We start from the raw sequence: 27,166 nt of genomic DNA on the forward strand, positions 1-27,166 counted from the left end.
TATTTAATTCTGCACTTATCTAATCCTTACAGAGGAGGAAAAACCACATGAATCCATCTGCAAGTTTAGATCATTCTCAGCCGTCCTCGATGATGGAATAACTGTAACTCTCAGCAAACATCCTCCTGCAAAAGAACTGAAAAAAGGTGAAGTGAAAAGAATGTAAAGTGTAAAATTCAGTTGATTTCTGTTAAATGAATAAGCCTTTGGCACGATAGGATACACAGATAGAACTACCTGGAAGAACATCAGAATACTTTACACTGAAAAAATATTGCCTTATTTCACAAACAGCAGATTTACCCTTTATGATTAAGAAGGGACTTTGCACTTCTTTGTATTTTATATATTAATGTTCTTAATTTATTATTTATAAGTCTGTGCAATTTACAATTAGTTAACACCAGGTTTCAGCATTTTCTTCTGGTTTGTTATGAAATGAGTCATTAAATCTTTTTTTTGCATAACATATTTAAAAGAATGTAAATAAAAAACTGGAAGTGCAGGAAAAACTCAGCAGGACTGGCAACATCTGTGGAGAGAGAAACAGAATTAAAGTTCCGAGTTGAATATGACATTTTGACCAAAGGAGTCATATTCATCTCCAAATGGAAACTCTTGGTGGAATTTTCTAGGTGAACAATTTGGATAGAGGCCAAAAGTTGGATTTCTGCTAATGGGAAACGTTATGCTTTATGCATGCTTTATCATGTCATGAGTACACATTAAATATGTAACTCGCCAAAATCATGTTCCGACCTCCAATCTTGTGTCATGCCAGCAAGAAGTTAGACCAGTCTAAAACATGTTTAGAGATGACTGGCATGCATTGGTCCTCCCTCACCTATTTCATGGGTTCAAGGTGAATGCAACATTCAAAGCCTACCTGCAACAGTGCTGCTCTGATTTCTTAGCGATGGCAGTGAAATGCCACACTGGCAGCGGTGTAGGGTTAGTCTACTCATCGTGGATGCTTCCGTTCCATCTCCTGATTCAATCAACTGGTGTGTGATCATCAGAAACACACTCCCAGGTACTTAACATATTCAAAGGATCTATGTGAATTCAGGGCTGGCTGCTTGGGGATAAGAGGCATCTACTCAAATGATGGCTCATGATACCTTTGTGTCATCCTCAGAGTAGATACAGAGAAAAGATACAATGTTGTGCATAGCTCCACAGGATCCATCATTGAACAGTCTATTGGCATCCCAGATGATGTGCTTCTGATGTTTGGACCGCTCAAGTGGGACTCTACTGTACTCCCCACAGAGGATGTTCCACATAACCTGGTGCCTCAAAGGGGGAGGGGGGAATTCTTTGCCAGAGGAGGCTGGGAGCTCCTCAGATGATAAAGAACCGGAAGGCCAAAAATTGAAGAGGAAGATGAGGGTCAGTTTCCATGTGACGATGCTATTGAAGAAACATGACTTGTGAGATGTACCCGTGCCACACTGATAGCCACAAGATTCCAGGAGGAGCAAGGTGCTAGCAAGGGGAGACAGCCAGATTTTTCCTGTCCCTTAATGCCATGCCAGTGCATGGACAGCCCTTAATAACCAGTAACGTCGAGAGCAAATTCAACATTTATACTTGCACCTTCAACTTACATAATTCACCAGACCCTAATCTTTGGGAAGGTTAGCAGCAAACCCTGTTTCCGTGCACTCTGGGAAGTGAAAGTCAGCACAACAGTGCAAATGCTGCATCAGAGGACGTGATGCAGTCATCACCAACTTGATGGGTAACTTTAGGGGACACTGAGATGCACACACGATTGAAGAGATCACCCTGGCCACAGGTCTTGTGCTTTCGCACTACCAATGGAGAGATTTAGCACATTTCAGAGCTGTTTACACCCTTAGTGTGTTTTTCACCCATATGTTTAAACAGATAATATTTTTGGTGTTGGTGTCAGCATAAGGTTCCTGAATTGAATATATTTTGCAGTTGAGCAAGCCAACCCTTGGCACACATGCAGCTACGGGTGAGTTTAGCCTTTAGCTCATTATTATTTTCTGGAGAAGTCAGTTAGAGGCGGAAAGAGGAGTTTAACAAGAAGATTATGTTGCTCCAAGTTGAGGCATTTATGCATGCATATGCTCAGAGAGGAAAAAGGCTTGTGCTAGGTAAAGAACTATAAATTGAGCAAGTTTTAGTCGATAATGGGGATAAAGCCATGTATTTTGTGCTACAATACAAAGAGTGGTGGGGAATTGATTACATGTTGCTATTAAAACAATATTCTGTTCATTCATGTATTTTAACTAATTCAAACCAATTGATTTTGGCAGAATGCCTTTTAATGCATTTTACAAAAAGATTTAAAAACACACATGGCCGATTGATACAATCCCTATGCCACAGTCTAGCTTTCCAGATTGTAGAGAACATGCAGCCTGCAGTGATGCTGAACAGTGTAGAATATGCGCTGTAAATCCATGAAATTTATAGTATCCAGAACAATGATATTGTACAGAGGTAACAGCATCATACTTACTCCCACTATTAAAAATTATCTTTATAGTTGCAGAAGACTCGGTACTAGCTGATATTTTAAAAATCCCACCAATCCATGTGTTTACACCTGTACCTGAACCCACTACACCAGTTACTGCAAAGTCGGATAAGTCTGCCAAGAACAAAAATTCTCAGTCAGGAAAGGGCAAGCAGAAGAAGGAGTCTGGTACAATTTCACCACCAGAGGAATCGGAACAACCGAAAGAAGAAGTAAAGGTATATTTTGCATTTATTTCACTTCATGTGTTATTGGTATGTCATTCCAATCAACCAAAACAATCACTAGGAGTTTAATTCTTTTCATTGATCTTTATTTAGACTCTTTCCTTTATCATTAATATTGTCACTTCCTCTACGATCGGTACTTATAATCAGGTCCACTCCAACAGTATATAGGGGATGCTCCAAATTCAGGGAATAAAGAAGGCCCCATTGGGTGGATAAACCTAAACTTGTTAACCAGCTGCAACAGCATGGCAGGTAATAGTCAGCCCATTGCTTTTCTGTGAATGTAATCCAGACTTCCTTGTACAGGTGGAACTTGAAGAAATTGAACCAGGAGCCCCTTCAGAAGATGGCCTAGAACAGCCAATGTTCCTGTGTCTGAATGCACGTTCTCCAGATGGACTCTTGATAACATACTTCACTGAGGAGTGTATAGGTCTGACCTTTTTATTTCAAACCTTAACACAGTAACAAAACTTCCCAAGATACCCTAAATGTTGCAGCTTCAAATGCAATGCTTGCTTTCTACCAACCACACACTTTAACCTCAACTTTCCAAGCACAGAAGAAGAAATATTTAATCCTCCTATGTGTACAGCTTTCAATGCATGGTTCTGAGAACAGTAAGAAGTTTAACAACACCAGGTTAAAGTCCAACAGGTTTATTTGGTAGCAAAAGCCACACAAGCTTTCGGAGCTCTAAGCCCCTTCTTCAGGTGAGTGGGAATTCTGTTCACAAACAGAGCATATAAAGACACAGACTCAATTTACATGAATAATGGTTGGAATGCGAATACTTACAACTAATCAAGTCTTTAAGAAACAAAACAACAAAACTCATGTTGTTTTGTTTCTTAAAGACTTGATTAGTTGTAAGTATTCGCATTCCAACCATTATTCATGTAAATTGAGTCTGTGTCTTTATATGCTCTGTTTGTGAACAGAATTCCCACTCACCTGAAGAAGGGGCTTAGAGCTCTGAAAGCTTGTGTGGCTTTTGCTACCAAATAAACCTGTTGGACTTTAACCTGGTGTTGTTAAACTTCTTACTGTGTTTACCCCAGTCCAACGCCGGCATCTCCACTTCATGGTTCTGAGAATACAGAACATTTATAACCAATTTTGCTGCACAGATTGGAATTGTTTTAAAAAAGACCCCTCTTTATTTTTTCTGTTCTCAGGCTATAGTTGCTTTTCCATGAGTTTATATGTACCTAATTATTTTCACATTTAATTGGGCGGCACAGTGGCTAGCACTGCTGCCTCACGGCGCCAGGGACCCGGGTTCGATTCCCAGCTTGTGTCACTGTCTGTGTGGAGTTTGCATGTTCTCCCCGTGTCTGCGTGGGTTTCCTCCGGGTGCTCCGGTTTCCTCCCACAGACTGAAAGTCGTGCTGGTTAGGTGCATTGACCTGAACAGGTTCCGGAGTGTGGTGACTAGAGGAATTCACAGTAAATTCATTACAGTGTTAATGTAAGCCTACTTGTGACTAATAAATAAACTTTAACTTTTTTATTGGTTCATTTTAATTTTTATTTAATATTTCAAGGCATAAGAAATGAAGATTTGGCTGAAGAGAGGATATTGCTGCGTCAGAGTTATCCTATCAAAACTAAAGGTCTCCAAGCCTGCGAAGCAGCACGGAAATGGCCTGCCATGCAGGAGGCATCAAGAGTTATTACATTCCAGGGAACTGTGGTTAAATACATGATGAATGGATCCACAGAGGTATTACAATATAAACTTGTATCTGCAAATGGCATTAAAAGCTATTTCTCAATTTTTAATTGTTCTCAGTTAAGCGCAGCTGACGTTACTTTTAATAAAATATATTTATGTTGCAGCTTTAACATAATAAAGATTTATCAAGGTGCTTCACAAGAGTGTTTTAAAATAAAATGTGGCATCCAGCTACAGATGGTATAGGAAAGGGGTGCCAGGTCAATGGAATGGGGTTCCTGTCAGATCAGCCCCCTGATGCCTTTCCATTGGTGGGACGAATCAGTGCCTGACAGATCAGTGGTGGGTAGTTAACCAAGGACATTAAACAACCAATTTTCTGGTATTCCTCTACTTTTTGACTTTTACCAAAGATGCAGGAGATGTGCAGAAGTTCTGAACTTCAACTCTCAGACAAGACGAGAGTTCAATAGGACTGAGTTGTGGAGGGAGCTGGCCACAAGCTGTGCCTACAAGAAACAATGTTCTTAAGTTTGGAGGAATCACAAAAGGGTCGGGTCAAAATCAAGTGCTGCTAGATTCAAAGGTGTCTCCCATATCCATTGCAGCTGCTGGAGGCAGTACAAGATTCTTGAGGGGCTCATTGTAGTTAAGACTTCATTTGGCTATGATGTCAGTACCTACAGAGTTTGATTCCAACAGTGAGGAGAGAGTGGCAAAGAGAGATTGGTATGTAGCTACATTGAATGTCCTTGCATCAGCGAGGGGAGTTCCAACATTTGAGGAGATCCAATGTGGAGCAGAAGGGAACTTGGAATCAAGAGGGCAGCCTCACACTGATGGAAGGTGCTACCAAACTAAGGGGTATACTGTCAAAGATTCAGCTTCATGGAGATGCCAAACACTACTGTATATGAAGACTGCATCTCTCTGGTAAGTTGTTAGCAGAACTATGTGGAAAAATGGAATCAGAGTTGATACCAATAGAAAATGGCAAACACCTAATGTCTGTGGCCTTGAATTAACATTTGCACTCAGCTTTTTCGCCTATGTTTCATTTCAAGGATCATCTGGCAATTTACTAGGATTTCTCAGTCAGCACTCCATTGCTTCATAGAGAAGGTAATAGATGCTATGTACTGTTGGGCTGATGTGGAGATGCTGGCGTTGGACTGGGGTAAACACAGTAAGAGTTTTAACAACACCAGGTTAAAGTCCAACAGGTTTATTTGGTAGCAAATACCATTAGCTTTCGGAGCGCTGCTTCTTTGTCAGATGGAGTGGAAATCTGACACTCCATTTCCATTCCATCTGACAAAGGAGCAGCGCTCCGAAAGCTAATGGTATTTGCTACCAAATAAACCTGTTGGACTTTAACCTGGTGTTGTTAAAACTCTTACTATTGGGCTGACCCAGTATATCAAGTTCGCAAACAATTAGGTCAATCAGGCTGAGAGGACAGCTGGCTTTGGGGCCATGACTGGATTTCCTCAGGTACAGGAGGTCATTTACTGTACTCATGTGAACAGGAAAAGATTCCACTCCCTCGCTGTTCAAGGTGGATCATGAGGGCGTGTGCAAGTTTTTCAGGAAGCTCCCATGACTCTTATGTTCTTAGATAGCTCCACTTGCCTCAACTCTTCAGGCCACTCAAACTCCTTCATGGCTTGATCCTGGGGGACGAAAGGTATCCACTGGAATTATCCCCTCTGATCCCAGTACACAAATCTAATACACAGGCAGAGAACACAGAAAATTCCACCAAATAACAATACAAGTCACCATCAAATAGGCCTTTGTCAGTTGAGGTTTCGATACCTCGAAAGCTCTAGGAGAGCACCGCAGTACTCAGCCTCAAGTGATCCCACATTGTTGCCATTTGCTGCTCACTGCTCAACCTAGCACTCCAGATGGGAGTAGTGCTGGAAACCAGAGGAAGACACTGAGCAAGCCTCATCCTCAGAGAAGGAGGATGAGCATGTGGTGCTTTAACAATGAAGCCAATGAAGATGGCACCAAGAGGTCCAACTCACCTGACAGTGATATGCATTGCCGGGGGATGCACTGTTTTCTGATCAGTGCACATTTCAAATGAGGACAAGTGCAAGCGCCACTAAACCAAGTAGTCTCTCCCAGAGGTGGCCTTGCTGACCTTTCATGAGAGACCCTTTGCATCTCTCTGTTTCCATCAGCACTATATACCAAGACATTCTGTCTGTACAGATACTTATGAAGCCCTCACTTCTAGATGCCATCCAATCTATTTGATGCCACATCAGGTCACTTTCAACACTGGCATTAAAATTAAAATGCAATTTGTTATACATTGAATCCAAGTCCTTTAATTATTAAACATTAGATGCTTCTGCAATTAACAATTTATTATCACCCACTGAGAGCCCAAGTCTTAATTAATACATTTTCAAGCTCAGTTACGGTCACTCCCACAAGGTGCTCCCACTGCCTTGGCATTGTGGAGGCAAGTTGCAGCTTTTCTTAATCCACTGCATTAGATGGCTGTGGCCTGTGACCTCTGAGTGCCTGACTCCTGCTGGGCCCTTGCACATAGGGGCCACTCGCATCTGTGCAGAACCGGTCTCAATCGTCAGACCAACATGTAGCATTGGTGTCCCCATCAAAGGAACTGAAGCATCTGCCTTCAACTACAAATGTGTCTTGAGAGGATTTTCCCCTCTGCTTTTACCTCATATCTGAGGGCCTGCTGTGGAGACCTGTCCACATCTCTTGCATCTATTTGGTGTTATATCCATGTGTGCTTCTATGAAGGTTGTCATTCTCTCAATGGAGGTTATGCTAAACATTCACATGCGAAGAAATGGAACCACGTGACACAGTTGGAATCCACCACCATTTGCACATGGGACTTCACTGCTGCTGGAATATTGACAGATGTTTACGCATCTGATGGTGCAGCTGCTTTGCTAATGACACCCAAGGCTCGCCATCTGCATGATGCTGAGAAGCACTGGGTCTCTCTTCACTCCTCTGAGGAAAAGTAATCTCGGCTATCACTGCCTCCATCATCTCCTCCTGTGCTCCCATTTTACAAGTGGACCAAAGCCCATTGACATAAACGTATCTGCACTGGTGAAGGGTGCACTGGAATAGTGTCTTGAGACGCTGCTGTATGCCTTGAGCTTTCTAGTGCTGTGGATGTCCTGATCTGTTGTTTCTCAGCTGCTGCTGCTGTATCTGATGGAGAGACATAATTTTAATGAAACAGCCACTCCTTCAACCAAATCCTGTTGCTTCCACTTTGTCAGAAGCTTCCAATGTTGATAAAGGTCCGCACCAGTGTCACACAGCATCATGTGGCCTGGGGAACGTTGGGTGCAACCATCACTTTACTCTCTCTCCATCGCTTCCACACCTTCCTTGCCCTCAGCGACAAGCTGCCCTTCCATGGCCCATCTGATTCCAAGCCTCCTCCTCCATTGGCATCACCACAGTGTTGAAAGACATTCCAACTCCAGTACATTGACACATTCTAGCATTCTGAGCATGATTCTCCTGTAAGTATGGACATATGCAGTGTTGCTCCTCATGGCCCAGTTATGCTAGTCACTCTGAGGCATTCTAAATGTGTAGCACGATGCCGCAATGCAGCACTCATCCATAGCTGAACATGGCTGGGCCAGCATTTATTGCCCTTCCCTGAAGGCATTTAAGAGTCAATCACATTGCTGTGGATTTGGAGTCACATAGAGGCCAGACCAGTTAAGGATGGCAGATTTCCTTCCCAAAAGGGCATTGTCAGAGAATACAGCACGATATAGATCGGCTGGAAAATTGGGCGGAGAAATGGCAGATGGAATTTAATCCAGATAAATGCGAAGTGATGCATTTTGGTAGATCTAATGCAGGGGGGAGCTATGCAATAAATGGCAGAACCATCAGAAGTATAGACACACAAAGGGATCTGGGTGTGCAAGTCCACAGATCCTTGAAGGTGGCAGCACAGGTGGAAAAGGTGGTGGAGAAGGCATATGGCATGCTTGCCTTTATTGGACGGGGCATAGAGTATAAAAGTTGGCATATGATGTTGCAGTTATATAGAACGTTGATTAGGCCACATTTGGAATACTGCGTCCAGTTCTGGTCGCCACACTACCAGAAGGACGTGGAGGCTTTGGAGAGAGTGCAGAAAAGGTTTACCAGGATGTTGCCTGGTATGGATGGGTGGCACGGTAGCACAGTGGTTAGCACTGCTGCTTCACAGCTCCAGGGTCCCAGGTTCGATTCCCGCTCGGGTCACTGTCTGTGTGGAGTTTGCACATTCTCCTCGTGTCTGCGTGGGTTTTCTCTGGGTGCTCCGGTTTCCTCCCACAGTCCAAAGATGTGCGGGTTAGGTTGATTGGCTAGGTTTAAAAAAAAAATTGCCCCTTAGAGTCCTGAGATGCGTAGGTTAGAGGGATTAGCAGGTAAATATGTGGGGGTAGGGCCTGGGTGGGATTGTGGTCGGTGCAGACTCGATGGGCCGAATGGCCTCCTTCTGCACTGTAGGGTTTCTATGATTTCTATGATGGAGGGTATTAGCTATGAGGTGGGATTGAGTAAACTAGGGTTGTTCTCCCTGTAAAGACGGTGATTGAGGGGGCGACCTAATAGAAGTTTATAAAATTATGAAGGGCATAGATAGGGTGAACAGTTGGAAGCTTTTTCCCAGGTCAGAAATGACAAAAACAAGGGGTCACAAGTTCAAGGTAAGGGGGGCAAGGTTCAATACAGATATGCGGGGGACGTATTTTACACAGAGGGTGGTGGGGGCCTGGAATGCACTACCAAGCAAGGTGGTTGAGGCAGACATGCTAGGATCATTTAAGACTTATCTAGATAGCCACATGAACAGACTGGGAATAGAGAGATACAAACGGATGGTCTAGTTAGGAACACATGATTGGAGCAGGCTTGGAGGGCCGAAGGGCCTGTTTCCTGTGCTGTATTGTTCTTTGTTAACCAGATGGGTTTTTACAACAATCGACAATGGTTTCATTGTCATCATTAAACTTTTAATTCCAGATTTTTATCAAATTCAAATTCCACCATCTGCTGTGGTGGGATTCGAACTGGGGTCCCCAGAGCAGTACCCTGGGTCTCTGGATTACTAGCAGCAACAGTACCACTACGCCACTGCCTCCCCAATATGGAGAGAAGTGTGCAAATGTAGTTCGAGGACAATTTCCATGAGTAAAGTAAATTTTGTACCACTTCACTGACAGTCAGGTGCTTTCTGTACCGTGCTTCACAAGGTCTTTTTTGCTTATTTTTTCCTAGATTCTGTTTGCTGATGGAACTGTGAGCAGAAGTCCAGATTCTGGACCTGTCTCCATTCCTCAACCACCGACACCAGCAAGCAACCAAACTGATCTTGTTGATCAAGAATCAAAAGATGAAAAGGAACTAAAAATAGACCAAACTGAAGAAGGAAGTAAGAAAGGTAACAGGAGCAAAACAGCTAACAGTTTGTGTGACTGATGGAACGCATCTAAGCTAAATATCTCAGTGTAAAGTATCAGGGTTTTGTTCACACATCTGATGGCCTCATCAAATACCACTGTGCTCCATGAGTAGTCATTATTTATTCGAAAACAATTAGCACATAATAGTACTTGTCAACTCTCCTATTTATACAAATACATAAAAGTAAGCAGTTCCATAAAGACATCTCTCAGTTCTAAAATACACATCAAGTTACTCATCAAAGGAAGTAAAAAGTTTCAAAAGGTAGCTGATCAGTTCAAACTTTGTTTCTTGAATTTATACATAGGGCCTGATTTTACCAAAGTGAAATCGCGGTAAAGTTGGGCGTCGGGCCTTTAACGTGATCCGCACCCGAATCCGAGCAGATCGCGCCTTTACCGACACCCGATTCCCGCCGCGCCCGAATCGGGCGGCCCGACGATTTAAATGCATTTGCATGCATTTAAATCGACTTAATGAACCGCGCGCCCAACTCTACTGCCAAATCCCACTTTCCCGTCTTCCGGCCCGATCCGTGTCCGCGCTGTTACCGACCTGCAAAATAAAAGTCTGAAGTCGCCGCTGCAGCCTCCGAAGAGCGGGGTCAGAGACTGCAACGGCTCTCTGACCCAGGTCATCCTCTGGTCGGGGCGGGAGGGGGGTGGGAGGAGGAGAGGGGGTGTGACGTATCATCCCCTGGGAAGGGGGGAGGGGGGGGGAGGTGTGACGTCTCATCCTCTCGGCGGGGGGGGGGGGGGGGGGGGAGAGGGGGTGTGACGTATCATCCCCTGGGGGGGGGAGGAGAGGGGGTGTGACGTCTCATCCTCTGGTCGGCGGGGGGGGGGGTCGGCTGCCAGTCTGCGGCCAATGCCTCCTGGCGCCATCACTGGTACACTACCAGCCACAGATTATTCTTCCCTGCAGGGGCAAGAGAGCGGGAGAGATGGCTGTGGCTGGTAGTGTACCAGTGATGGTGTATCCCTTTACACACTGGAATCGGCCGGTTCTGCTTCATCTTCTTAGCGAGGAATCGCTTCATCCTGAAGGTTTCGTGGGATGGCATGGCCGCACGTCCACTCCTGCAGGAGGCATCGGCTGCAGACTGGCAGCCGACCCCCCCACCCCACCCCCCCCCCCCCCCCCCACCCCACCCCCCCCCCCCCCCCCCCCCCACCACCACCCCCTCCCCCAACCAGAGGATGAACGTCAGAGAGCTGCTCTCTCTGCTTTTTTTTTTCGAGCCTGGGCGCACTCTGTCAGATTTTTTTCAAACTGTGCATGCGCAGTTCAGAGCTCCGATCGGTCCGGCTGCGCTTAGCCTCGGCCACAGCGCGGATCGGGCCGGAGCCGGCAAAACGCGTACGGGCGCGCTGCAAAGAGGATTCCAGGCGCGGATCTATTTGACGCCCAGATTCGGCACTTAGACTCAAAATGATAAAATTCCCCCCATTATAAGGAAGTGTGTACCATTAATGGATTTAAGACTGAGAAAGAAAGAGTCAGAGATCACAGAGAAACACCGATCTGTGAGTCACCACCACAAAGAGAGGAGACAAGTGAGACTGCTGAATTGCTGGGTAATTAAACTGAGACTCAGCCAGCACACTCATTTCGAGGTATGACATGACAAGAACACATAAAGCAGTGGGATTAGTTGTATGGGCCAATGTGGGAGTTTCTATAGGTTAGTGCAGGCTTCTATTCCAATATTCAAGTTTTGTTTTAGAGGTATCCATCAAGATAAATGTCTAGGAATGTAGGTGGAAAGGGGGTTCCCACATGACATAACCTGTAAGAAATTTAAGTCACTTTCATCCCTGGTCCTGGCTGTCAGTTGTACAGCAGAATAGTATTCAGCACAGAACCACAATGCATTGACATGCATGTATTTGCCAGGCCATATTTATTTTGACTTTCAATTTTCTCTCCTCTGCTGAAAGTGCTGACTGTTGCTGGGTGTGGTTCCACAGACAGTGTCATTTATCCAGTGCCTCACCTGAATCAGCCATTCCAGGGACCCGGGTTCAAATTCAGCCTCGGGTGACTGCCTGTGTGGAGTTTGCACGTTCTCCCTGTGTTTACGTGGGTTTCCTCTGGGTGCTCTGCTTTCCTCCCACAATTCAAAGATGTGCAAGTTAGGTTGATTGGCCATGCTAAATTGCCCCTTAGTGTCAGGGGGACTAGTAGGTTAATATGTAGGGCTCCGGGGATAGGGCCTGAGTGAAATTGTTGTTGGTACAGGTTTGATAGGCCAAATAGCCTCCTTCTGCACTGTAGGGATTCTATGATTCCACTCTATATGTGATTTGAGACAGAAACTGCAAAAAATCTGAGGGCCTTCTGGTGTAATTCATGTTGGGCGACCCAGGCTATATAGAAAACATAGCAATTATCTTGGTCAGAAATGCCGAGTGAGTGTTTCATCTCGGCCCCCTCGTGAAGACCTCAACAAACCCAAATGCCAGTCTTCAGCCAATTCAATTCACTCTGATATCAGACCTAGCACAAAAGGCTGATAGTTGTGATTGTTGAAGAGCCATCATCTTAATCCCAGGATATCACTGAGTTTCTCATGGCCTGTGTCCTAAGCACACCATCTTCAATTGTTTTGTCAATGACTTTCCTTCCATTATAAGATGAGAAGAGAGGATGTTTGTTGACAATTGCTCATTCCTCAGTTCAAACCATAACTCATCAGATAATGAGACCACTTATATCCACTTGCGCAAGATCTGGACTATATTCAAACTGTGAAGTGTAAATAACATTTGCACCATACAAGTGCCAGGCAATGACATCTTCAACAGAAAATAATCCCACCAACTCTGCTTGATATTCAATGGCACTACTAACGAAGGCCCCATCATTGACATCCTGACAATATCGACCATAAACTTAACTGGACTAGCTACATAAATGCTATGACAACAAGAGTCAGAGGCTGGGAATCCTGCAGTCAGTAACTCACCTCCTGACTTCCACCGTGGACACAATGTAATGTGATGGAATATTGTTCACTTTTCTGGATGAGGGTAGCCCCAACGACAACTAAGAAACTCAACACTATCCAGGACAAAGCAGCCTACTTAATTGGTACTTCCTCCACCATTGGTGCCTTGTGACAACAGCATATCCCATCCATTAGATGCACTGCAGCAACTCACGAGTAATCTGTTGCTAGCACATTCAAATCCCAACCCACCACTACCTAGGACAACAGGTATATTGGAACACTTGCATCTGCAAATCCCCCTTCACACACCATTCTGACTCTGAAATATATCCTTCACTGTACTGGAACAAGTCCTGGAACTCCTTCTGTAATAACACTGTGGGTATACCTGCATCTCAAGGAATGGAATGGTTCCAAAAGGTGGCTCACCACCACCACCTTAAGAGAAATTTAAGATGGGTAATGAATGCTGGCCTTCCATCATTGCTCACATCCCATGAGCAAATGAAAAAAACAGCACAATGTACCTGGCCAGTATAAAGAGCTCTGGAAAGACAACATACAATCTCAATGTTCATTAGGACTGTGAAAATTATTTCAAATTGAGGATCATCTCCATAATGTAATTGGCCATAATATGGCATATCCAACTGTTTGAAAAAAAGGCCACATTTCTCTGGTAGAAAAGTCAAGTACTAGGGGACATAGGTTTAAGGTGTGTGAGGCAAGTGTTTTACACAGAGGGTGGTGAATGGCTGGAACATGTTGCCTGGGGAAGTGGTGGGAGCAGGTACATTTAAGGGACAACTAGGTGAATACATGAATAGGATGGGAATGGAAGGATACGGACTCCGTAAGTGCATACGGTTTTAGTTCAGGCAGGCATCATGATTGGCGCAGGCTTGGAGGGCCGAAGGGCCTGTTCCTGTGCTGTACTGTTCTTTGCTCTTTGTTCTCCTCCCCCTTTATTCCCTACTTTTGTTATTAGTGCTATTGTCTTACCAGAAAGTGTTTAACAGGCAGCCAAAAGCCCTTTGTGGACGCTTATGCCGAAATCTTGCCCCCATTCACGCCAGCAGGATCCAACGATCCCGCTGACGGCACACCCCACTGCAGGTTTCCCAGCGCTGAGGGATCCGTTCAATGGGAAACCCCATTGACAACATCGGAACCACAATATCCTGCTGCCAGCAAGCGGCAGGTCGTGTCCCCACTGCCGCCAAACACACACGGAGAGGGAGAAAAATCCCATCCACTGTATGCAAAATTATATTTTCTTCCACCAGTCCACAAAAAATGTAATGTGTGATATATCAGGAACACCAGTAATATACGCGGATAGACTGGTCTCCCAGTACCAGAAAATAGTGTTTATGAACAGATGTTTCTGGTTTTCACACCATTTATTTGTTTCTTTAAGGGAAGCATAGTCAAAGAGGAAATTCCACACCAACTATTAATGAACGGTCTCCAATGCAAATGCATCGACAACCAGAAATTCAACCTGGTACTTGGATAACTACCACTCCAATAGGTTTATCTATAGGAACAAAAGGCACGGAGAAGTTGGACATAAAATCCATTTTAGTCTACAAAGCCACAGATCCAGAAACTGGAGAAGTAAGCATACTATCTTTTTCACTCGCATATATCCATTTGTAATATTTTGGCTTTTAAACCTGAGCTTCCCTGTTACAGTGTGATGCTGCTTCAACTCAAGTCAGTAAGAAGTCTAACAACACCAGGTTAAAGTCCAACAGGGTTATTTGGTAGCAAAAGCCACTAGCTTTCGGAACAGGCTGTTCCTTCGTCAGGTGGGTGGGAGTTCTGATCACAGACAGGGCACAAAGACACAAACTCAATTTACAGCGTATCAGGTAGACAATGTTGGCCGAGTTGCAAGAGTAGGTACCGTGTACCTGGTAGATGGTGTTCTCACGTGAGATGATGGCATCCGTGTCGATGATCCGGCACGTCTTGCAGAGGTTGCTGTGGCAGGGTTGTGTGGTGTCGTGGTCACTGTTCTCCTGAAGGCTGGGTAGTTTGCTGCAGACAATGGTCTGCTTGAGGTTGTACGGTTGTTTGAAGGCAAGAAGTGGGGGACAAGTGGTGGTCATCAACTCAAGTCACGCAGGCAATATTTCCTTACACATCTAAAATTAACCCTTCATCTACCAGGAGCTCACACAAAATGCACATAAAAGGGAATTCATAAACAAAGTATAAAAATACAAAGAGTATAAAAATATTCAAATCTTTTACACTGACTACAGGAGCTCCAGGAGGAAGAGAGATGAATAACAGCACAGCACTGATAAAGAGGCCTTGATCTGACATTCTCAGCCATTTGTTCAGACATTACATGTACCTAGGAGGCTAATTGAGTTGGAATCTAGATGTTGCAAGTTACCAGACACAAGTTGGCTATAAGTGGTAAAGAAATTAATCAGTTTTCACGGTGGAGGACACTAGTACCATTCCTATAGGAACGGACAAGTCAGAGGTAATAGAAAGAGTAGAACTTAGAACAATCAACATCGATAGGGAAAAGGTACTCAGTCAGCAAACTACTGGGATTGAGGCAGAGAAGTCCCACGGCCCTGGTGGTCTACATTCTAGGGTATTAAAGGAAGTGGTGGCGGAGATAATGGATCCATTGGTTATAATATTCCAAAATTCCCTGGACACGGGAAAGGTTCCAGTGGATTGGAAAAATGCTAATTGCTTATTCAAAAAGGGAGGGAGGCAAAAGGTAGGAAATTACAGACCAGTTAGTTTAACATCTGTTGTTGGGAAAGTGTTAGAATCAATTATCAAGGAAGCAACATCAGGACATTTGGAAAGTCAAAACGCTATCCATCAGATCAGCATGGTTTTATAAAAGGCAAATCATGTTTGACTAATTTGCTAGAGTTCTTTGAAGATCTAACAAGCAAAGTGGATAATGGAGATCCTGTAGATGTAGTATATCTGGACTTCTGGAAGGCGTTTGATAAGATGCTGCACAAAAAGTTTTTTCACAAGGTTAGTTCACATCGGATTAGGGGTAATTTATTAGCTTGGATAGGTGACTGGCTGATGGACAGAAGACAGAGAGTTGGGATGTATGTTTTTTTTTCTGGATGGCAAAAGGTAACTTTTGGGGCACCACAGGGTTTGGTCCTTGGGCCCCAGCTATTTACAATCTATATTAATGACTTGGATACAGGGATTGAAGGCTCTATAGCCAAATTTGCAGATGACACAAAAATAGGCAGGACAGTAAGTTGCAATGAGGAAATAAGAACCCTACAAATGGATATAGATAAGTTAGGAGAGTGGGCCAAAAGATGGCAGATGGAGTATAACATTGATATGTGTGAGGTCATGCATTTTGGTGGGAAAAATGGAAAGGCGACTTATTATCTAAATGGGTAGAGACTTCAGGGCACTTCGGTGCAGTGGCATCTGGGTGTCCTCGTTCATGAGACACAGAAAACCAGCATGCAGGTAAAGCAGATAATAAAGAAAGCAAATGGAATATTGGCATTTATAGCTAAAGGAATAGAATATAAAGGTAAGGAAGTGTTGTTGCAACGATACAAGACCGCACCTGGAGTATTGTGCACAGTTTTGGTCCCCTTATTTGAGGAACGATGTAGTGGCATTGGAGGCAGTTCAGAGAAGCTTCACTGGATTGATTCCAGAGATGAGGGTTTGTCATATGAAGAGAGATTGAACAGTTTAGGCCTGGAATTTAGAAGACTAAGGGGAGATCAAACTGAGGTATATAAGATGATAAAATGAATGGATAAAGTAGACGTGGAGCGGATGCTTCCTCTTGTGGGGCATCCTAGAATGAGAGGTCATAGTCTTAGGATAAGGGGTTGCAAATTTAAAACAGAGTTGAGGAGAAACTACTTCTCCCAAAGGTTGTGAATCTGTGGAATTCGCTAACCCAAAGTGTGGTGGATGCTGGGACAGTGAGTAAATTTAAGGAGGAGTTAGAAAGATTTTGAAGGGTTATGGGGAGAAGACAGGAAAATGAGGGTGAGGAGCATATCATCCAAATGGCCTAATTCTGCTCCTATATCTTATGAACTTATGAATCATTTACCAACTCACTGCAGGGCAAGGTCACAGATGATTTCTGCTACAGGAAACTAAGATGAGGTGACATACCAAAGAACACTAATGAGGATATACATCAAGATGCTGGATGAATTGGCTAGCCTGCCTGATAACTTCCTGCCACTGTCAAGAAGCCTGGTGGAGTCCAACTCTGACCTGGCAGGGCAGTGCTTTCCCTCTGAGCAGCCTCTGTTACAGCTCCCTGTCATGATTCAAACCCAAAGGTATTGATACTGCTGCCCCAGACCTGGTACAGACTTTGTGTGAACAGGTCACTTGATCCTCTATCCTCTTTGCAAGAATGCAACAAGACTCCCTGGCAAATCCAGGAATTCACCACAGCACTTCTGGAGACAATGCACTTTGCAATATGATCTATTCTTCAAATTCACCTTACCTGCAAATGGTGGACCTGACTTTAAACAATGCTGTTGCTGGCCCACTCTTGCAGCTGAATACTTGACCTTGGTGAGTGATATACACATTGATTGAATGGACCAGCTTGGTCCAAATTAGGACAATAGATGTCACATTAGCCAGTTGAACTATCTGACATCATAAGTTCTGATCCAGCGATGTTCGGTGGTCACAGGTGATGCCTGTGCAAGAGCCCCCATTTTAAAATGATGCATTGCATGAGAATCAGCTGGTAGTATGCGGCCCTATCAGGGTGGTCACGGTTAGCTGGATCTGAATTTCACCAAGGTTGTTGATTAATTGGCAATAATGTATGTGCCCTGTTGGATGTGCTTTTCGGCAGGAGGGCATGTAAAATGGAGCTGGTTTGACAAAAACATCAATTAGAAAGGATAGCCATATATTTCCCAATGTCAAACTAACTGTTTCTTTACACTGTTTTCAAATGATTCAATATTTTCTTCTTTCAGCTTTTTTGACTTGGGGCTACCACAATGCTATGGTTGATCACCCATCTGCTCCTGTCAATCACCCATTCCTCTTCCAATCCCACTGCGTTTTAGATTTTGCTCTTCTCCTTCCTGGCAGGCGGAACTCCATCATTCACCTGACCACATTTCTTCTCTTCCCCTCTTTACAACAGATAACCATACCATTTCAATCTCTTCTCGGTTACTTCCCTCAATGCTACCACAATCTTCACTGACTCCCGAATTTTGACATTTCTCATTATTGCACACACCCATCTCAGAATAGGCCGCGATTCTCCCATCCACACCCGCCACTTTCCTGGCGGGTCCGGCCAGGAGATGCGCATCTGCGGCCTTGAACGGGGATTTGCGCATGCGCGGGGAATGCGTGTACATCTCCCAGAGCCAGCGAGCAGGCGCCAGTCAGACCACTCTGGAAACCGACGGGAAGGCAGGTAAGTCATTTAAATCTTTTTAAAATCTATTTTAAATATATAGATTTGCTAATTATCGGGACCTTTCAGGTCCCGATCGAATCTCCCATCCCGCCAGGAGTACTTCATTCCAGCGGGTTCAGACTAGCTCCCCACATTCGGGGAGCTAGCGGGAGATCCCACCGGAATGAAGGGGGGGCAATCAGGGCCCCCAGGGGGTCGGGCGGCAGGGGGATGGTGTCCCCTGGGCATGGCACCCTGGCAGTGCCAGCCTGTGCCCCCAAGGGGCAAAGTGCCCATGCCCAGGGGGCACCTTGGCACTGCCCATCGGGCAGTGCCAGAGGGGCAGGGTCTATTGTGGGCGGGGCCTAGGTGCGATTGATGGGGGGGTCCCGCTGCCACTCTGCGTGGCGATTGGTCTGGGATGGAAGGAGGGCAGCGATTGGGGCGGGCTGTTGGGGGGGGGGTCTGACAGGGGAGGTCAGCAGGGGTGAGAGGGGGTGGGGAGATCGCCACTGCTGGGAGGTGGGCTGTACATCAGGACGGGGAGGGTGGTCAGGGTTGGCCGGGAATTGTTGTGGGGACCGTGATCAGGCCATGGGGGGGAGGGGCGGGCGGCTGGAGGGGCAGCACTGCAGGGGTCCCAGGCTGGCCACTGATTGGGCTGGCCAGCAAATGGGAGTTTGACAGTTTGGAGCCACTGCGCATGCACAGAGTTCCAGAACTGTCAAACTCTGGCGCGAATAGAACCCGCCCCGCCCCGCCCCCCGGGGTTTTTAATGAGATTCAGTGCACAGAATGCGGAGATTCGGGTGAGAGACTGAACTGTCAGAACAGTTGCAATCTGGAACAGTTTTTCCGCCAATTCAGCACTTTTGGGAGAATCGCCTCCTATATCTCATTAGTATCCAGTCATTGTTACTCTTTTCTTGATGTTGTCCAAGTTTGTGCATTATATAAGGCCGGTCTCATAACTGCCTTGCAGATTCTTTCTTTCAGTTTCAGCGATACTTTTCTATCACATAATTCTCCATAGAATCTATGGAATCAATATAGCATAAAAGGAGGCCATTCAGCCCATCGTGTCTTCACTGACGTTCCGAAAGAGCACCTTATCAGAGCACAATGGAATAGCTTGTTCAGAACCTGGACTCCATAGGGACGATTCTTCCAAAAGAATTCTAAGTGTCGAATTTGCGTGAAAACTGGAGTAAATCACTCTAAAAAGCTGTGAGCGGGGCCTATTCCCACTGGAGAGGCCGGCAGCATAGCACTGAGCGGGCCACTGTGCATGTGTCAATCTATCAGTGCTGAGATCTGCGCATGCGCAGTGACCCCTATCTGCCGGCCTCCTGATTGCTGGCCAGCTCAATTGCTGGCCAGCCCTGCTATCCCCACATCGCCGGCTGTGCGACCCCCCCCCCTCCCCCGGTCCAATCGCTGGCCCCCTGAATATCCCCGGGCCAGCCTTAACCCTCCCCGCAGCCCCAATCTCACGGCCTCCACTGAAGTCTCCCAGCCCACTGCACTACACAAGCAGCGCAGCGGGCTGGGAGAATTATTGCCCCCTATATTCACCAAAGCAGGTCTGTGCTCTCACTGGCATCTCATCTTGCCTACCTCACCATGTTTCATTCTTTTCATTGTTGTTCAGAGTCCTTGCTTCTTCTGTCCTTATTCTTGGGTTTTCTTCGTTAATAAACCAGGTCAAGTGCTGGCCCCTCTCTTTGCTTTTCTCTTCCTTCACTAATGTTGTTCACCTGCAACCTTTAGAGTATGTACATTTCCAACACCATTTCTGAACCTGTCGGCAGCAGTAGCTAATCTAAATATATAATGATTTAATTGCAGTCTTTAATTAAAACTCATTATTTCATCCTGAAACTGACCATTGTTGCAGTGTCATTCCTCAGTCAACAGCCTAGTGTTACTTTAGCATTCCTTAAAGCCCCCTGCAAAAGCTAGAGGTTAACACTACAATAAGAAAGAGAAATGACTGATAGTAGAACACTAATAGGCTTCATATAGTCTGATCAACGCTTTCATTACAGTATGTGACAACAAAACGTGGTTTTGGCTGGCAAACGCACACATGATCTTAAGAGTTGCATTAGTTTGTTCCATTGACCATTTTATTTAGTGCGCAGTTTCATTCCTATTATCTGCTTTAACTTTATTCCTGCTACTATGTAAGATATTTCTCAACTAAAAAAAGCTAACTGCAAGCTTAATATTTATTGTAGCTTCTTGCAATCATGTATTTCTCACATTCTTAATATTTCAAGTTTAGGCAACTGGAAGACTTAGTGTCAAATGCCACGTCTAATTTATGGAAAAATGGAATAGGGCATGCAAATGCTTTTAATAAACTATCAATTTGCAATATAGGTAATGATTACAAGACAGGACAAGGTAGTTACTGTCTTTGGGAGTGACAGCACTATAGTGGAACATGCCGATGGAACCAGGATTACAACCTGCTTTCAGGATACCCCAAACTCAGATTATGAGGTGCAATATGAAGCCGGTAAGAAAACAGGATAGCTAACTTTTACCATTCTCTCAATTTCCCAGAAATTCCTTTTGTACCTTAATCCAACTTTGATATGTTATCTTGTCGAAATAAATATATATTTCTGCTATATTGTAGTATTTCCAGTCCAATTGCTCAGGTCTGCGACAGTGTAACATTCATTTTAAACTGAAAAACTGACATTATTCAGCTTACCCTTGTGGACCTGTGTTCCTAGTATTTACTTGGAAACCTGAGGACTACATTTTTCTATCTTCTCTAAAACAAAAAAATCTTGAAGTAGTGCATAAATGATAAAATTGGAGATTCGTTCATAGTACATGCCATATTAGGCTATTTGTTTTGCACAAAATTATAAATTAATTCACAGAAGGTTAATAAATACGAGGGCGGCACGCACGGTAGCACAGTAGTTAGCACTGCTGTTTCACAGCTCCAGGGTCCCGGGTTCGATTCCCGGCTAGGTCACTGTCTGTGTGGAGTTTGCACATTCTCCTCGTGTCTGCGTGGGTTTCCTCCGGGTGCTCCAGTTTCCTCCCATAGTCCAAAGATGTGCGGGTTAGGTTGATTGGCCAGGTTAAAAAAAAATTGCCCCTTAGAATCCTGAGATGCGTAGGTTAGAGGGCTTAGCGGGTAAATATGTGGGGGGAGGGCCTGGGTGGGATTGTGGTCGGTGCAGACTCGATGGGCCGAATGGCCTCCTTCTGCACTGTAGGGTTTCTATGATTTCTATGAAATGCAAATATTAATGACTCAGAGTTTGCACACGTTGTCAGTTAGACTGTGTACATGTTTAGTTTTTAAATGACCTTGGCGAATTACAGGACAAACTGCCGGGGCTGAAGTTTCCTAGATATGTTGCAAACCATAATGCCAGCTTCAATTCAGGGTTGGGAGCCTGGAAGTGGTCATGTTGGATGTGTTCTTCCCAGAGGTGGCCAATTAAGTTGTTTAGGGATGGTTGTCAGGTTCCAGTCTTCGGAGCTGCCCATTGGAAGGGCCATCAGCTTCCTTCACAGTGTGGAAGGGGTAAGCAGCAGAAGAAGTAATGATGCCATGGAGGCATCTTCAGTAAGATGCCAGTGACTGCCATTGCAGCAAAAGCTACGTGAACAGAGACACCATTCTCCATGAAGAGGCTGTAATGACATACCTTCTGCTTTGAAAGATTTGACTCCTGTAATTTATCGCCAGCAACTTAATTAAAAGGCCTCACATGAATCGCAGCTTAGACTGTGATGTCACCTCCACTTCATTTCAGGACTCCTTACACAGTGGAGAGCCCCATATGCCATTGTAAAAAAAGACTCAAGTTCCATAGAAGGAATTTTATTGCTGCCATGTGGGTAAGCCTCTGCTGGGAGTACACGTCCAAGAAAAGCGCACAGAGGCAAGAACAAGTTGTGGAGCCAGTCTGAAGTCAGTCGATCAGATTTTAGAATTACATCTCCCCCTCCCCTACTCTCCGCCATCCATTGCCCTCCCCCACCACCGCCACCCCCCCCCCCCCCCCCCCCCCCCACCACACACCCACCCACACACACACACTCACACACAATGCCAACTCTGCAGGGTTGGAAAATTTAGCTCCTGACTCCTTAACCAATAAGATTAAACGATTGAGAAACAAACATGAAAGACTGAGTGAATTAGAGTGGAGGAATTCAATGTCAAATCAGGTACAGAAAGAAGAGGAAAAGAGACTGGGTTATTGGACTGGGATAAGGGATAGAAAGGAATTGAAAGAAAATGTTAAATTTAAATTTTGGCGTTTTTAACAATAAATTGCAACCTGTAGTAATGAGATTCCTTACTTAGTTGTTCACTTTCTGTCATGAAAGGTTGATAGCCATTAATTTAGAAGAATTTAGAAACCCTACAGTGCAGAAAGAGGCCTATTGGCCCATCGAGTCTGCACCGACCACAATCCCACCCAGGCCCTACCCCCACATCCCTACATATTTACCCACTAATACCTCTAACCTACACATCTCAGGACACTAAGGGGCAATTTTAGCATGGCCAACCAACCTAACCCGCACATCTTTGGACTGTGGGAGGAAACCGGAGCACCCAGAGAAAACCCACGCAGACACGAGGAGAATGTGCAAACTCCACACAGACAGTGACTCAAGCCGGGAATCGAACCCAGGTCCCTGGAGCTGGAGATTAACAATGATCATATGGGAAGGATGCTTACAATGTTAATTATTGTACTTTCTGTTCATTTTTAATCAGCAATTAATATGCAAACACAGTAACTTCATGAAATAGGGAGGTTAAAGCTGAAATTCTGTTTTTACAAAGCTAAAGGCAGAATAACTGTAATGGGTCACCAACTTGTAATGACTTGCAATTCACAAAGTATCTGTACCTCAACACAAGTTGCTGATTGATTTGCACATGAATAATGGCGGACATCATTCAGGGACCATTACTTATTCAGCAAATTATGGACTTTTTTCAGGCAACTTGCATCTGAAATTAAGCTGATATTCTCAGTTTGTGGCAGAATAAATTCCAAGGCTGATTTTAACTGTCATGAATCAGGTGGGTGAGGAGAGGGATGGGCAGTAAAACACCCATGAGATTACTATCATGAGGCCTCGGCAATTTTAACTCTTAGGTTTCATTTTACTGATGGACTGCCTGACCAATCGCAAAGGGAATCTGGCACTTTGACCACCGGTTATGCACAATTTCTGACATAGCTCACGAGACATATTTAAATTGGGGATGCATGTTTTAAATGAACAATGCATACATTGTTCATTTATGTGCTGTTGACAATATTCTGGCTACTGCAATGACTAGAATATCTTCCCCCTGTGGTTATGATATCTGCTTGGAGATCTTAGTGGACAAAGTCAGGGGAGGGAAAAAGCAACTGTTCCCCATTGTAAGCAACCCCAACAGCACAATGAAAACATAAAATACTGCAGATGATGGAAACCTGAAATAAAAACAAAAACAATGCTGGAAATACTATTAGGTCACACAACATCTGTGGAGAGAAACACGAATAAATGTTTCAGGTTAATGCCCTTTCATCAGAATGGACACCAGCACCACAATGTAGTGTACCTGTATCTAGGTCTTGTGTTTACTGCAGAAAGAAGTTCAATGATTTCAGAGAAGAGCATCAAGGATAAGTCCACCTCACAAGACTATGAAAGATACTGGAGATGGGAATCTCACTGAATTCCTGGGCTGAAATTCAGTGGGATTCCCAGAAAAATGGATCAGGGTTGGGTTGGAGCTCAAAAATCCCACCCTTCCCAAAGTCCATACCGCAAAGGTTAATACCCCTCCTGTAAGCCATAAGATAGGTGGAGAAGGTAGTCAAGAATGCATACGGCATGCCTGCCTTAATCGGCTGGGGCACTAAGTTTAAAAATTGACAAGTCATGTTGTAGCTTTATAGAACCTTAGTTAGGCCGCACTTGGAATATAGTGTTCAATTCTGGTCGCCACATTACCAGAAGGATGTGGAGACTTTGGAGAGGGTACAGAAAAGATTTACCAGAATGTTGCCTGATATGGAGGGCATTAGCTATGAAGAGAGGTTGGAGAAACTTGGTTTGTTCTCACTGGAATGACAGAGGTTGAGGGACAACTTGATAGAAGTCTACAAGATTATGAGGGGCATGGACAGAGTGGATAGTCAGAAGTTTTTTCCCCAGAGTGGAAGGGTCAATTACTAGGGGACATAGGTTTAAGGTGCGAGGGGCAAGGTTTAAAGGAAATGTACGAGGCAAGTTTTTTACACAGAGGGTGATGGGTGCCTGGAACTCGCTGCCGGGGGAGGTAGTGAAAGCAGATACAATTGTGACTTTTAAGGGGCATCTGCACAAATACATGAATAGGATGGGAATAGAGAGATATGATCCCCGGAAGGGTAGAAGTTTTAGTTAAGTCGGGCAGCATGGTCGATGCAGACTAGGAGTGCCAAAGGACCTGTTCCAGTGCATTTTCTTTGTTCTTGTTCTTATAGTTTCTAATCATGTTTAGATAATGAGAACTGATGTAAAATTTGGATGTTGATAATTAAACAGAAGCTTAACAAATGTCTTTAAGTGGTGCATTTTGTTCACAGAGAAAAACCCACATGATGTGACTAGGCATGTTAAATTCATAAAGATAGAGTGTGTGGGATTTGCCACTGTTATAATGAACTGGGAAGACTACACGTTTAGTACAGTGTTTGGGAACGGTACAACAATTATCGCCAAACCACATGGGATGTACCAGGTAATACAGCAATTATATTAATGTTTCTTTTATTAATATGAACACTTAACCAAGGGAAAAATTCTACTCAGTCATGCAGCTTGTTTTAGTTCCATTTGAGTGCCCCTGAAAGTTTGTTGTTTCTGAAAAGGATAGATAATGGTAATGTACACAGTGATAGTAATGCTTTAAATAATTCATTCAGTTCACGGGCAGCATGGTGGCAGTGGTTAGCACTGCTGCCTCACAGTGCCAGGGACTTGGGTTCGATTCCTGGTTTGGGTCACTGTCCTTGTGGAGTTTGCACATTCTCTCCGTGTCTGTGTGGGTTTCCTCTGGGTGTGCCGGTTTCTTCCCACAGTCCAGAGAAGTGCAGGCTAGGTGGATTGGCTATGCTAAATTGCCCCTTAGTGTCAGAGGGAACTAGCTAGGATAAATGCATTGGTTAATGGGGATAAGGCCTGGGTGGGATTGTGGTCGGTGCAGACTCGATGGGCCGAATGGCCTCCTTCTGTATTGTAGGGTTCTATGATTCAAGTTTATTCTGTCTTTACGTACAAGAGCAAGTGATTAGGACATGTTTGAATTATTTCTCAGCTCTTCAAAAGAAGACTAATGAATGCATTGGAGCCAATCTTGAAATTTCATGATAGTTGAGATGATACCACAATGGCTGCCCTTGGAGCTGCGTTTAGAGTAAAATCTTACCTTTATGCATGCAGATTGTCATTTGCTATGTGTGCAATAATGTAAGTCTAAAAGGAAAAAGATTAGCTAAACAGGCTGTGGCCTACAACTTCATTGGCACTACACTGTTTATATAGGCATAAAATGGCATCCAATGTAGTGGGTGTTGTGTATTCACGTTCCGCACTGGAAGTGCACTACCTGCAATATTGATAAAGGCTTTTTGCATAAGCATATGCAAATTGAAAATCTAATTCATGGTTTCAGACCCCTTTTTAAAATGCTTCAGGACTGACTGCAACATGCACCATGCATGCTTCAGCCAGTTTTCTCAGGCACACGGCAGCCAAACCAGGAGCTACAAAAGGATTGCTGGAAGCTGTTTCCTGAAAGGCAAGTTGTAACATTTTACTTACCTTATTGTGGTGCTCGGAAGAGCACAACAAACCCAAATCCATTCCTTTCTTGCTCCAAAAACCAAATTCAAAATCCAATTGAATCCAATTCATGGTCTCCACAAGAGATACAAACAAGATTCAGGCTGACAAGATAAGGCATTGCACCCTATCTTGGGCTTGATCTGACGCTTGATCTTAGCCAAAAGATACTTTCAGTCTTCTTAGGAACTTGGCAACCAAACCAGCAGTCTTGAAGTCTTTTGGCACTGGAGTTCCACATTAAAATCGGAGTTGGTCACAACCTTGCTTCTACAAGTCAGCAAGCTGCCTCTGGAGCCACATCTAGTACCCATAACTCAAGAGTAACAAACAAATGAAGACACTCGGCAAACTTTCCTTGATCCTGGCACTGACTTTATTAGGTGCATGCAGCCTTTCTAGGCCTGCTTTTCTGTCATCTTGCTATGTAATGCTTAAGTATAGCACAGTATCAGAAATGATTCTGATAGCAGAGAATAAAATAACGCGGCCACAATTCGGAGGATGCAAATTTTGATTTTCTCCTTTCAAAACATACTTTTTGAGGGTTTTTATACCTAATGGTCTCTGAAAAGTTCTCCAAGTATTCAATGCATCAGTTAATTTTTTATTTCTCATTTAATCAGTTGGAGTCTTGATACCCTTTTATTGACTATAGCTAAATTTGGTTATGGATGTAAATTGCTACTCTTTGGATTGGGTAAAACAACGTTCCTCATAGGTCAGGGATATTTAAATACTGTAATCTTTGCCGATTTTACTTTGTTCTGCTGTTTGCATTTCAGATTTTCCCGGCAAGTTTTGGATGCCTTTTAATTGATCGTGATGGCTGTGCTGTGTACACATCAGAAACAAATGATATTATCCTAGCACACCCAATTATCAGCAATATGGAACTGCTACCCGGTGCCTATTTTATGAGAAATACTTCACAGGTCATTTGTGAGGTCATGGATCCTGAAGAAAATCATTTCCAGGTCTAGCAGGG

The 27,166-nt window shown here is 44.3% G+C and overlaps 1 protein-coding gene across 1 annotated transcript in view; it reads left to right on the forward strand.

The window, feature by feature from the left end:
- spag17 (sperm associated antigen 17) overlaps positions 1–27,166 on the forward strand; it is a 170,399-nt gene that overhangs the window by 65,943 nt on the left and 77,290 nt on the right. Inside the window, exons 28-36 of the mRNA XM_078231884.1 lie at positions 33–146; positions 2,528–2,736; positions 3,055–3,181; positions 4,296–4,474; positions 9,722–9,884; positions 14,281–14,480; positions 20,680–20,818; positions 24,921–25,075; positions 26,964–27,155. Of these exons, the coding sequence (XP_078088010.1) occupies positions 33–146; positions 2,528–2,736; positions 3,055–3,181; positions 4,296–4,474; positions 9,722–9,884; positions 14,281–14,480; positions 20,680–20,818; positions 24,921–25,075; positions 26,964–27,155 (1,478 nt within the window). The remainder of the gene's footprint in view (positions 1–32; positions 147–2,527; positions 2,737–3,054; positions 3,182–4,295; positions 4,475–9,721; positions 9,885–14,280; positions 14,481–20,679; positions 20,819–24,920; positions 25,076–26,963; positions 27,156–27,166) is intronic.

Source organism: Mustelus asterias, chromosome 17, assembly GCF_964213995.1.
Source record: "Mustelus asterias chromosome 17, sMusAst1.hap1.1, whole genome shotgun sequence".
NCBI classification, from domain to species: Eukaryota; Metazoa; Chordata; class Chondrichthyes; order Carcharhiniformes; family Triakidae; genus Mustelus; species Mustelus asterias.